General features: G+C 42.9%; 1 protein-coding gene and 1 long non-coding RNA gene across 2 annotated transcripts in view; one reads left to right on the top strand and one right to left on the bottom strand.

The window, feature by feature from the left end:
- Positions 1-11,215, top strand: part of prkcg (protein kinase C, gamma) — a 44,060-nt gene extending 32,845 nt beyond the window's left edge. Inside the window, exons 11-18 of the mRNA XM_050046738.1 lie at positions 762-935; positions 1,890-1,981; positions 2,428-2,490; positions 2,671-2,809; positions 3,939-4,019; positions 4,209-4,316; positions 6,519-6,659; positions 7,505-11,215. Of these exons, the coding sequence (XP_049902695.1) occupies positions 762-935; positions 1,890-1,981; positions 2,428-2,490; positions 2,671-2,809; positions 3,939-4,019; positions 4,209-4,316; positions 6,519-6,659; positions 7,505-7,666 (960 nt within the window). The 3' untranslated portion in view covers positions 7,667-11,215. The remainder of the gene's footprint in view (positions 1-761; positions 936-1,889; positions 1,982-2,427; positions 2,491-2,670; positions 2,810-3,938; positions 4,020-4,208; positions 4,317-6,518; positions 6,660-7,504) is intronic.
- LOC126391798 (uncharacterized) lies at positions 4,105-6,521 on the bottom strand. Its single transcript, XR_007570118.1, has 2 exons — positions 6,423-6,521; positions 4,105-4,306 (listed from the first exon to the last, which is right to left on the bottom strand). It is a non-coding gene; the product is annotated as an uncharacterized LOC126391798 (long non-coding RNA).
- Positions 11,216-13,444: the final 2,229 nt, after the last annotated feature.

The following is a 13,444-nucleotide window of genomic DNA, read 5'->3' as shown; positions in this document are numbered from 1 at the left end:
TGGATGAGAGGCGAAACGTCTTCAAGAAACGCAATCAATTCCATTTGCCTACGATATAGCACTTTCAAATCTTTAAATCTAAAGCTGTTACTGTCTTTTTACTTCATATGTGCACTTGATGCAAAATGTAGATAAACCTAAATCCCTCTGATAATCTCATTCCTACATAAAACCTTACTCTGCACGGGAGCACATGCATATATGCTACTTACTTTTATACTCAACCTGCAGTGCTTGAGTAAGAAAAGATAATTTGTCCAATAATCAGTCTGAAATTTTGTTAAAAATGATCTTCAGAAAGCATTAAATCTAAGTGTCTGGTACCTGTGGACACCCTGTACGAACCCTGGCTAAGCATGACTCTTAATTTCATGGACAGAATATTACAAATGTGCCTCAAAAGCACATAATGTTTAATAAAAACAGCAGAACTAGTTTTCTCCTAACTAGAGCACCATGTCACTCATAACACAATGACCTAAAAAATGTTCAGTACTGGCAGCATTACAGCACATGCATAATTCTATCGAGAGCCTGATGGAATTCAAGACTTTGTTGCACAGACTCAGTTAACTGTGGGGGGAGTTTTTAAAAAGTGAATTTGTAATGAAAAAACACAGTTTTATATGATAGTGGGTGTAGTGTTGTCTATAAATACACACTGTGTTTATCTTTGGACCTCAGCAGGTGGAAGACGTGCAGGAGCTGCTTTAGAATTCTTGGTCTTGTTTGTTGTTACTCTCCTCTCTGTCTGTGTGCAGGTGCTGCTGGCAGAGGAGCGAGGCAGCGAGCGTCTGTTCGCAGTGAAAGTGTTGAAGAAAGACGTTCTCTTCCAGGACGAGGACACAGAGAGCGCCATGGTGGAGAGGAGGGTTCTGGCGCTCTCCTCTCGCCCTCACTTCCTTACATCGCTCTACTGCGCCTTCCAGACTGAGGTGTGTGTGTGTCTGTCCGTAGCGGGTATACGGGTTACTAAACGAACCACATCATTTTCATTAAACTGTCCATAAACCCGCCTGACATTTGGCTGCGTAGTTCTCCCTGGAGTTGTTTCAGTAACGGCTGCCTGAGAATTTCGATTAATAAATTAAATAATTAGTTTGCTTTCTTTAACAAGGTCCTTGGTCCTGGAGGAGGGTTTAACAGATTGCTTTTTAATTTGGACAAGAAGTGATTATGTATGGAGAGTGTGCATATGTGTGTGTGTTCATGTGCGCATGCATGGGTGGAAAATGAGACAGTGGGGCCCCTGGGCACAGACATACAGAGGGCCCCACCACCTTTAAGACTCTAGTTGTTTAGCCTCTTTTTGTTGTTGTTCTGCTTCTTTTTGTAGTTATTACACATCTCTCTGTGGTTTTGCATCCTCTTATGGTTGCTTTGCATCTCTTTGTAGTCATTTTGTGTCTCTTTGTGGCCACTTTGAGTCTCTTTGTGGTCATTTTTCAACTCTTTGTAGTCAATTTGAGTCTCTTTGTGGTTGTTTTTCCCCTTTTTGTAGTCGTGGTAAGACTCCTTTTGTCTATTTGCAGCTATTTTGCAGTCACTTTGTATGTGTTTGTGGTCATTTCTGGTCTCTTTGTGGTCATTTTGTCCCTTATTGTAGTTGCCATGAGTCTCTTCGTGGTCATTTTTTCCTTTTTTTGTGGTTGTCACGAGTCTCTTTGTTTCTCTTTGTAGCTGTTTTGCCCCTTTTGTAGTCATTTCTTGTCTCTTTGTAATAATTTGTATCTTTGCAGCCATTTTGAGTCTCTCCCTGGTCACTACATGTCTCTTCACGTGCCTTTTTGCAGGTGAAGGCCCAGAGGGGTCTCTGACACTTCGGGCCCCTGGGCCTGTGCCCGGTAGGCCCGTTCAGTAATTCATCCATTTGTGTTTTGTTTCTGCAGGATCGTCTGTATTATGTGATGGAATACGTCAACGGAGGAGACCTGATGTTTCACATTCAGATAGTTGGCAAGTTCAAAGAGCCTCACGCAGCGTATGTAGTCGAAAAGCTCCTTTCTTTCACCTTTAATCACAGTCTTCATCTACACCATCTCATTTCCTGCCTTTCTTTTATCCTCTGTTCCTTTACATCCACACTCATCTCTTAGCTTTGTTCATTATACCTGGTGACTCATATAAAGTCATCGACTCAAGTGCCGGCCCTCTTCCCTTTCCCCAGTCCTTCTCCTCCCACTAATTTCATCTTTTCATCTACATTTTCCCTCCTCCTGGCTGTTCATCTAATCAATAATCTTTGATCAATCATCTAAAACTAATTCTTACCCTGTTGCTCATTTCCAGCTCTCTTTCTTCATCTCCCTGCCTTTCATCTGTTTGGTTTCTATCCCTTTCATCACCCTCTTGAGTTCCCGTTCCTCTCTTCTCGCTGAAAACCTTTGCCAATCCCCACCCCCACCCCCCCCTTCTTTCTCCCTCCAGGTTTTATGCAGCAGAGATAGCGGTCGGCCTCTTCTTCCTCCACAGCAAAGGCATCATCTACAGGTAGAGAAGTGGGCTGCTCATCTAACATGGCCTGATTTGGCGCTGACACTGCTCCTCTCGCTGCAGCGCACACACAGCCGTGGCACAGATTTATCATCTCTTTTGTAGCTAATGACTGTTATAAAGATGTTATCTATCAAAATGATTCATACCTGTGTGATCTGTCTCCTCCTTTCTCAGGGATCTAAAGCTGGATAACGTGCTGCTCGACAGCGAGGGCCACATAAAGATAGCAGACTTCGGGATGTGCAGGGAGGGTATGTTCGAGGGCGACACCACGCGCACCTTCTGCGGCACCCCTGACTACATCGCCCCGGAGGTACACCCACCCCTGCTCTCACTTCATGGTCCAGACTAACTCCTGAACTTCCCTCATTTGCTCCTTAGATCCCTCATTTCCCCTCGTTTCACCCCTGTCTTCCCCTCTTCATCTGCTTGACCTGTTTCTGCAGTGCTGCTGCGAGACGGCGAGTTGCTTCGCTGCAGCTCCTCTCATCTCCTCCGTCCTCTCTGACCTTGTCAGCATTTTTGAATAATTAACTTCACATGATTCAATTAGCGGCGGTGTGTGCTTGTGCTATGAGAACGTCACATAGAAACCACGGCTGTCCTTCAGAGACCTTGTAGTACCAGTTTTCCTTCCACTTACTGCAATTGACTTGAGGTGGTTAACTCCCCCGAGAGTGACACAAACCACTGCAAACTAACTGAAGCAGGATTTAATCGATGACAATGCAAATTTCAGGCTGAAAACAGTGGAGGTGGTTTTGCTTGACACCCTTTTAAAATGCAAAATATCATAACTGTACGCTTTATAATGTTTAGCTTACAAATTGTTTGAAAAATGTGTGTGTGCATTTTCGTGTTAAGCAAAGAGTGAAGGATATATCCAGCTTGCTTGGTGTTTGGACTTGTAGAAAACAGAGCCAGCAGAGAGAGAAAGGGAAGATGTGACTGTTGTGCACGTCTTTGATATTGTAAACCTTGCTATGGTACCCCTGGGTATTGACTCTCTTATGTAAACACCCATTGATTCTTCTGCATCTGCCATTTTGGATGTGATACAATATATTTCCCCAGGGGCTGGGAATTGTTCCCTTGTGCTCCCCCCCCCCCCCCCCCCCTCTGCACACACACACACAGACACACGCACACAGTAGGGAAACAAACAAACACCCACACACGTGCAGACAAACAAGCACTCACACACACATGTGCAGACAAACACCAACACACAAATCCAGAGTCATGTGTTGATTATTTCTGAGCTCATTCATACACTCACCCTCACTAATGCCGTACGTTCTCTCTCTGCTTCCCTGATACTGTGGCTGTGTATCATCCGGCTGCTACAACTACGCTTTCTCTCACTCTCCCCGTCTTTTTTTCTACTTTCTTATCTCAGCACTGCCATTATCTCCTCTCCTGTTCTCTCCATCCTTTTTCAGATTGTGGCATATCAGCCCTATGATAAAGCAGTGGACTGGTGGTCCTATGGAGTACTGTTGTATGAAATGCTGGCAGGACAGGTAACACTCAGCTTAATCCCAACAATAGAGCCGTGTGCTCAGACACTTAAGCCTCCAGTACTCGTCCTTTGTAATCACTTCAAAAGACTTTCAAGAGAACTTTAATTTCAATATATTTGCTTTCAATTTGTTCACAGGTCCTCGTGGTTAATCTCTCTTTTTTCTTCTCTCTCTGTCTTTCCCTTCCAGCCACCGTTTGATGGTATTGACGAGGAGGAGTTGTTTCAGTCCATCATGGAGCAGAGTGTCGTATACCCCAAAAGTCTCACTCGTGAAGCTGTCGCAATCTGCAAGGGAGTAAGACACCATTCTTCTTACTCATATAACTTTTAGCGCACAGACAATTAAGATAAATGTATGAATCAAAAAAAGAAATGAAAAGACTTCATATTACATTTCTAAAAAATATATTTAAATGAATGCAGCAAACCATGAACATTGTTGAATACTTAAAGGAGCTCTGTACGATATTCAGAGATTCAGAGTCTAAATCAGATCATCTGCACATGGTTCTCAACATGGAGGTGGCTGATACGCTGGAGGTGTCGCCCGGTATGGGGACACCGGTAATGGTGGTGACAGAGCTAACGGTGTTAACTGGGGGATGGGCGCTACATATCTGCAATGATGCCATCATAATATCCACGGTAACTGCTGTATAAGTGCAGTGCAAAGCGTCAGCTAGCTAGTGGGATACACACACAGGACTCACATGCAGGTACAGCCGGACTGACTACCACAACAAACCACAGAGAAGCTCAGATTACAACACACAGAGGTAGTGTTACATCATCATCATCATCTGCTCAGGACGCCATTACTCCACTATATCTGTACATAGCAAATAGAGGTTTGCTGCTGTATGAATGCTCTAAATGTCATATAGAGTCCTTTAAAGGAAGAACTCAACAGTATAGGAAATACGCTTATTTGCTGTCCTGCCAAAAGTCTGATAAGTAGATCAATACCACTCTCATATGTTTATTCAATATGAAGCTTAGCTTTGCACAAAGACTGGAATCAGGGGGAAACAGCTAGCCTGGCTCTGTCTGAAGGTAACAGTTATATCTTATTTGTTTAATCAGGGTTCTCATGGATCCTAAAAAGTCTTAAAAGACATGGAATTCATTAATCTAAAATTAAAGCTTTAATTGTCATTAAGATATATTAGATTAATATTTCAAGAGTTTTAAAAATGCTAGCACATGCTAGCTAGCTGTCACTGCACCCTGGATTATTAGGGAAAGTGCAAAGTAACAAAACCGTGTTTTATAGCCAAGATTTTGTGGCTTGTTGTCAAAGTGGGTTTTTTTCTGCAATTTTCGTTTTGTAAAATTGTTCTTAAATTTCATTCCAAGTGGCATTAAAAAGTCTTTAAAAGTCTCAAATTTAATTTGCCTTACACTGAAGGAATCCTGTGACTATGTGCAGAAAATTTGTGGTCTTAGGGCTCATTTATGCTTAACGTTAAATACGAATCCGGATACGGACGGAGCCTTCTGTCCGTTCTCTGCGTTCATTTCGTCCGTATTTCTGCACGTTTCCATAAAGCTTATGGATACGGGCCAAACGGAGCAGTACCACCGGGAACCGTGGGGGCAGTGTTGCTGTCACTACCCGATACGTAGCTCTAGTGAGACACGAAGAAGAAGAAATGACAATTCAATTTCTCTCATCGGCAGTACTAGAGAAAAGAATTCTCCGTCCTCCAGTCGCGATGTATTTAACGGCCTCACCGACCACCGCCTCCTACAACGCTGCCTGTTTTTGTCTTTTATGCAGGAGGTACATTATCAATATCTCCTCCACAGTCGCCATGTTTGTTTTTGAGTTTGTTGCTGTCATAAACTTTTGGCGCTGGGCTGCCCCCTGGTGGATATATTGGTTAACACCCATGCCAACGTAAAGGGCGCATGGAAGTATGTGGGAAGTGACGGTAACATCGTTTGAAACGGACGTATACATTTTCGTACGTAAAGGGAGCATAAATGAGCCCTTACAGGGGGGTTGTGTGCCAAACTACTTCTTGGCTGGGTGCAGTGACCTTCCTGAAGTCTTGTTGCTATGAAATACTCCCACACGTAACCCCCCCTAAAACCACAAATAGTAATTTCTGCACTTTGACTATTGTATGGGTTAAACAAAAAGATATAACATTGTAATTAGTGATCTTTAGAAATACTGGTACGCAAATGCCGTTAGAGCCCTGCTAGCTGTTTCCCCTTGTTTCCAGTCTTTATGCTAAGCTAACAGGCCGCTGGCTGTAGCTTCATACTTAGCATACAGGCAAGACTGGTGTCAATCTTCTCATCTAACTCTCAACAAGAAAGCAAATAAGCGCACACACACAGCAATTATGTAATATAACATTTAATACACACCTGAATAATATTTAAAGCTTACCATGCACATTGTTGACTAAGAAAAGCAGAGCAGATGTAATTCACCCTGTTTATGACTTTTCCACTGATTCCTTCCTTTTCTTCACTCTCTCTCAAGCTCCTGACGAAGCACCCGGCCAAGCGTCTGGGTGGAGGAGAGGATGCAGAGAGAGAAATCAGAGAGCATCCATTCTTCCGCTGGATTGACTGGGACCGTCTGGAGAGACTGGAGATCCAGGCGCCCTTCAAACCCAGAACTGTCAGTTGAACAGATGGACTACAGACTCTACAGACTCATCTGTCTTTCTTTCTTTACTTCTTTCTTTCTTCCCATCTTTCTTTCTTTCTCTCTCATTCCTCTCCTCCCCCTCTCTTCCGTCCTCCTTCTCTCTGTCTCTGTCTCTCCGAGGACACTTTTAGGGAATTGAAGCTGTCACTTTCTTCCATCTGTCTCCTCTCTCTCAGACTCCCACGCCTTCCCTCATTCCCCTGCATGCTTCCTCTCTTGGCTGTTCTCACTGTGTTGGCCATTTCATCCCCTCTTCTTCTTCACTCTCTTCAAATGTCTCTGTCCCTCCCTCCCTCTTTCTTCCCCATTCCCGTCTCTTCTCTGTCTTTTCATCACCTCTGCTGACTCCTAGAAATGGGCTTTGAGCGCTCGGGAACAGACAGTCCAGTCATAACAGACAGGACCCCCTGACCTTGGGGTCCTGCCTACTCCTCCCATATGCAAATGTATGTCATCATTAGCCTGCCACACGCCAGTTTGCGGCCCCGCTGGCCGACGGTGAGGTGTGCCTGGAGTGAGCTGAGAATGCTCAGGGGTTAGAGGCCAGGCCCATTAGCCAAATGAGATTCAAATCATCCAGCAGAACGGCTGTCAGGGAGCAGGAAAAGAGACGTGAGCAGCTTTCTTCCAACAGTAGGTGTGATAGAGAGTTCCTCGGAGAGAAAACGAGGGTGTGAGTGAGAAACAGAGAAACGTAGGTGGAGTCCGTTTATAACTCAGCTTCTCTTTTTATTTTCAGGAGGACGATAATGGTGTGTGTTTAGTCTGTATTTATCACAAACGTGTGGTGCTAATCTTCTGCTCTCCTTCCTCAGGGTGGAAGAAAAGGCGAAAATTTCGACAAGTTCTTCACAGCGGCTCCGTCAGCGCTCACCCCCTCCGACCCAGATGTACTAGCAGCCATCACCCAGGAGGACTTCCAGGGCTTCACCTTCCAAAACCCAGACTTTGCCCCTTCGCCTCTCACCGCTGTTTGAAAACGGCTCCCACACCTGCTCCAAAATCTACCTTATCAATCCCCTTAATAGTAGTTTTATAACAGAGAATTTGAGCTAGCGAGTATTAAAGACACCTCTCATAACCAAATTCTGACGTTTACATGAAAATGCCAAGACACCTTTATATTCATGCACTCTCTTTGTTGTATGTATAATATCTTGATAGTCACAGAATATGTTGCAGCAATACAAACAGAGCCAGTATTGTACTGTAGACTTCCATCTTAGAGTTTTTTTTGTAAGACATCCCTTAACTTGATATAAGAGTACTGTAGTATGGAGCGGAGAAATGAGTCTCTTTTGCATGCAGTGTTTTTAGAACGAATTGCTTCGACACACTAGTTTTCTAGAGTTATAGATTATCCAGGAAGATATTCTCTGTGTGACTTTACAACCAATTTATTTCAAACTTTTTCCATTACTCTGATTAGAATCATCTTTTGTGGCGAGAAGCCGTATTTTACGAAACAATTACAAGGTCAGGTTTTCTCATACAGCTACACAGGCCACATAGCAGGTCACTTTTTAAAACACTTTGCAGCTCATACACATGATTAAAAATGTTTCTTAGCAGGTATATTCCAGTCGAATATTACATCTTTACACAGCACTGTTATTCAGCATCAGAAGCACGATTATGTGTCTTTCTAAATATCTCTCTCACTCTATTTGTGTGTGAGTGTTGACACTTTGACTGTGATGCAAACTGAGCGAGTAGCCTTCATGTATCAGACTGGCGGCCTGTGGAAGAGCTCAGTCAGGTTCCTCTGGCCTGGCCCGAACTCTCAGTTTAACGTCACACCGGTGACCTCAGATGATCCACTGAGATGCTGAAACAACGCAGCGGGCGTAATGTGACAGTTAATGTGCAGTGCCACCCCCCCAGCTCATGCCCACTCAGCCTGACTCAGTGGGAGGAAGTCCTCACATCACTGCCACAGTTTGGGCTTCATAATTTTTCATTCATGTGATTGTTTTCTCTTATTATTCCTGAGCGAGCTGTGGGCCTATCAGCACTGCAATATACAGTATCTCTGCTCCTTAATGACATCCGACAACTGCACTGAAATATGCATTCACAGTCTCAGAAAATATGCCTCTTAATAAAGACGCTTGTGCAGATACAAGCACTTTATTATTTTTGTGGTGTATACCATAAAGCTTTTTGCTGTGTAATGACGTACTCACAGCATTGATCAGGCGTAATTAAAAGTGAGGCTCACTGGGACTGTTCAATACATGGAAAAAATAATAGCAGTGCTGTCATTAAACACTATCTGAGCGGGGCAGGTGGCTGCAAACATTCAGTTTAATTATCCCATTTCAGTGCTCTTATCTCACAAGCCAGCTCCCACAGAAATCTGGTTTTCTTTAATGCATCTTTATGACTTTTTCAATCTACATAATATTTCAGCAGACTAATAATTATAACCATCATCCAGAGGAGCACAATCCTACAGATATGCTTCAGAGGAACAGTGTGTACGATTTAGGGGGATTTAGTAGTATCTAGCAGTGAGGATTACAGATGGAAACTTCTCCTGGTTAGGATTCCTTACCAGGAGCTGAATTATCCACAGTGGTCTCTTCCTCTCCAAAACAGGACCAGGAACAGGCCATTAAAACTCGTACAGACACTGAATAAACCAGTTTCAGGTTTAAAATCAGTGTTTTTGCTAAGCTATTTGGCACGTTGCAGACAGACAGCTTGTCCAGCACCTGTTATTGTGTGCTCACCTACTTTCTCTTATAACCTAAGATCCAAATGTTTAGGAGGTTTTTACCAGGAGCCAAATTATCCTTAGAGGTGTCTTCTTATCCAAAACAAATGGACCAGGTGATTTAAACCCATTAATACACTCAATGAAGCAGTTTCGCTTTATAAATCAGTGTTTTACCGATGCTGTTCAGCATGTCGGAGACGGGTCGCTAGCTCACTTGCTAATGTGTGCTTGCTTTTTTCTGATCCCGGTGTTCAGGAGGTTTTTAGCGTGAGCCGAATTATCCACAGAGGTCGCATCCTCTACAAAACAAACTGATGCATTTAAACCAGTAAAAACGCAAAATAAAGCAGTTTCACATGAATAAAATCAGCGTTATTTTGTCCTGATGAAAAAAAGGGGTTGCTAATTACGATGGCTGATGTGAAAATGCGAGTGGCCCTATCTAGAGCCAGTGTTTGGTTTGTCTTTTTTGGGCTATCGTAGAAACACGGTGATCTCCGTAGATGAGGACCTGATAACCTATGGTCCAGACGTTCAGGCAGTTTTTACTGGGAGCCAAATTATCCGCAGAGGTTTCTTCCCAACAATTTCTCATCCCAAGTCATCACATATCACGGCTTTGTTAGTGGCCATTCACATCTACATATTAAGCACTAGATATCCTTCTGCGTTTGATGTTGACATTTCAGGACACCTCAACCAATGCCGGGATGTCAGAAAAGCAGAAAAGCACCAGGCTCCTGGGTGAAAGTCCAGGGTTTGTTGAGTCAGATGTCTGACTTGACTCAACGACTTCGGTCTGTCTAAACACCGAAGTCACTGACAAAGCCACAGTGTTTGATGACTTCAGAATGAGAACGGGCTGAGCAAACAGACCAGGGGTCTCATTTATAAAACAGTGCATAGGATCCATACTAGAAATGTACATACGGACCACAGCCAAAAATGGCATGCACCAAAAAATAACTCTTCAATCTACAACCAGGCTTCCACCTCACCATCTGCGTCGCCAATTTCACGTCTCAAAAATGTCCGTAAGCATGGGTCAAAGTTTCTCTCATCAAGTCTGTTTTTATAGATCACAACTTTTCTCTTGTAAATGGCGTATGCTTCTTTTAGGCCTCGTACGCAATGTTTATACATGAGACTCCAGGTGAATTAAACCTGTAAAAAAAATGAATGAAGCAGTTTTATTATTTTTTTTATTTATCTCAGTGCATAGGGGCTGCTAACTACATTGGCCAATGCGAAAATGGAAAATTGCCCTATCTAGAGCCACTGTTTGGTTTGTCCATTCTGGGCTACTGTAGAAACATGGCAGTAAAACATGGCAATCTCCATAGATAAGGACCCACTCGCTATGTAGATATACACTGCTTTTTGTGAGGTAACAAAATTATAAACTAATAGAAAATGTACTTATTATATTATATTCCATTTCTGGTAATATATCCCCCTCATTCCTACACACTGGACCTTTAAGTGCTCATGTGTGTGGCCCTTTAAACGTGGCCGGCAGTAAAAGGTCGGAGCAGTTCATCCGATCGCCTCAGCTCAGTTTGATTCGAGGTCAAATGTCCCAACACAAGCAATACTTCAATACGATAGAGAATGCAATCAATAATTAATGATACAATAGATAATTTATGGATTGATGTATCTGTTAGTTGAGTTAACTTCTGTTTTTATCTGCTGGAAAAAAAAGAACATCGAAATAAACTCACTGAAAAAAACAACAACTCATGAAACGAACCAGTGAAGTGTTTCATTCTGTGATTTTTTTTTTTTATGTGCGAAGCTGCTGAGAAACAAACATGCACAGCCTCTCGCTTTGTCTCCTCCTCACGCCTCTCTGTCACGCTTACTCCCTCTCCCTCACTTTCACACATACTCACACTCAAAAGTGCAATCTCAAGCATGTGCGCGCACACACAGACACTCGTACGCACTCACACACGCAGAGAAGATGCTGACCCCTCTATTTACTCTGATTCTGTAGTTGTCGAACCAGCAAAACCACCTCTCAGGCATCTCACTTTCACTCCCTCCTCCTCCTCTTTCTCCTCTGAAGCAGCCTCACACTCCCACCTCCTCCACCCTTCAGCCCCGCCCCCTCTTCCAGCCCCTCCAGCATCATGATGGGACTAATATCCCCATAGAGATCTGAGTTATAACAAGTTGACCTTCACATTAAAATCTCATCAACTTCCCATCTCCCTCTCTGCCTCCGTCTCTTCCTCTCTATCTGTCCTTCATCTCTCTTCCTCTCTGTTGGTCTCTTCTGTCAGCGCTGCACTGTAAATGCTTCGATGCACTGTTTATGTCATTTTCTGTAAATCATAATGTCAGAAATCACTGTTGTTGCTGTTATCTCTTTGATACACCCCCCCAAATGTTGTCTCTTGATACCAGTATCATGTCTTATCTTGTCCCGGCCTCTGCATCACCAGTGTGACCTGTTTTACGCTCTAATAATGGTGTTAAGGAAGTGTCCTCACATTTGATTTGACAGATACCAAAACATTGCATCCCAATTTTCAAAATGAAATGATGTGTGGCTATAACCCCATAAAAATGTCACAAATCGTGTCAAGAAATGTAACTTTTATTTTTTATATGTATGATGTCTGATTCCTGTGATGAAAATAATTAATGTAGACTTTTTTGTAGTGGCACACGCAGCTCTTTAATAGTCTGTGATGTGTGTCTGACCTGTAATATAGTGGTGAAGGAGTTTCACACTTGAGTATTTTAAAGAAAATGTGTGCTGGCAGCTTTCTGGAAAGGTAAATCTTCCTCAGTTTGATGTGCTCCTGATGTCGACTGCCTGATTTTAAACTCCTCCACCACAACCTTTACTCCAACCTTGACAGTATCTGCCTTCGTGTAACTGAACCTCCTGCGCTCTCCGGTCGGACTCGTGTGTGCACACCATCATTCACTGTCACTTTGACATGATATCATCCCTCTTCTTCACCGCTGCTGCCTCCTCTTCCTCTGTCTCTACCTCTCTGTCTCTTTCTGTTCTCTTTCTATCTTCTCTTAATCTCTCATTCCTACCCACCCCTCCTCTTCCTCCTACTCCTCCTCCTCCTCCTCTGTCCTGCCCTGAGGTCAGAGTGTGCTGTAGACTATTGATATCGTTACTAAAAATATAGGATTCCTCCACCAGCCAGCTAAAAATAGACCAAGGGACATGGACCATGGGAGACAAAGGAGGAGGGGGCAAGAGGAAGAGGAGGAGAGGGAGATAGAGGTTACTACAATAGCTGTGCAGCTTATTCATCTGCACTCATGATGTGGTTTGAAATGAACGTGTCTGTCCAGATCTTGAATGAGATACAGCTACAACACAGGGCAGGTGAACCACTATGTTTTCTATTTGATATTTAACTCTGTAAATCTGTGTCATGTTTGTGAATTCACTGAAGTGAAATTTTGCTTTATGAGCATGCTCAAGTAAGTACAGCATTGCAATATGATATTAGAAAACAATTTAAAAGGTGTACCTACAAGTTAGCGCAATATTGTGTTTGACACATGACTGACATGCTGATGATAAGACAACATATACAAATGTGAGTGTAACACCTGGCCATCATCACTGTTACCCCTCTTGTACATATTCCTGTACCTGTATTACACTAGGAACTTTTACATCCCCCAGACAATAACTGCACAACTTTTGTAAAACAGTTACATTAATAACATTCAATTCAATTTTATTTATAAAGCCCAATATCACAAATCACAATTTGCCTCAGTGGGCTTTACAGCACACGACATCCCTCTGTCCTTTGGACCCTCACAGCGGATAAGGAAAAACTCCCCCCCAAAAAACTTTTAACGGGGGAAAAAAATGGTATCACAGGAGGAGGATTATATTAATTTTATTTATTTATTTAACCAGAAAAAAATTTTTTTTTAAATACAATTTTTTCAGTAGTGCCCCTGCCAAGACAGGCAGCAACATAAGTTACAGACAGATAACACAGAACAAAAATACAAAATAAAAATGTGCAGCTCTAAAACA

This window comes from Epinephelus moara, chromosome 6, assembly GCF_006386435.1.
Source record: "Epinephelus moara isolate mb chromosome 6, YSFRI_EMoa_1.0, whole genome shotgun sequence".
Taxonomy (NCBI): Eukaryota; Metazoa; Chordata; class Actinopteri; order Perciformes; family Serranidae; genus Epinephelus; species Epinephelus moara.
Note: the sequence above shows the minus strand (reverse complement) of the source record. Positions and strands in the feature narration are given on the sequence as shown.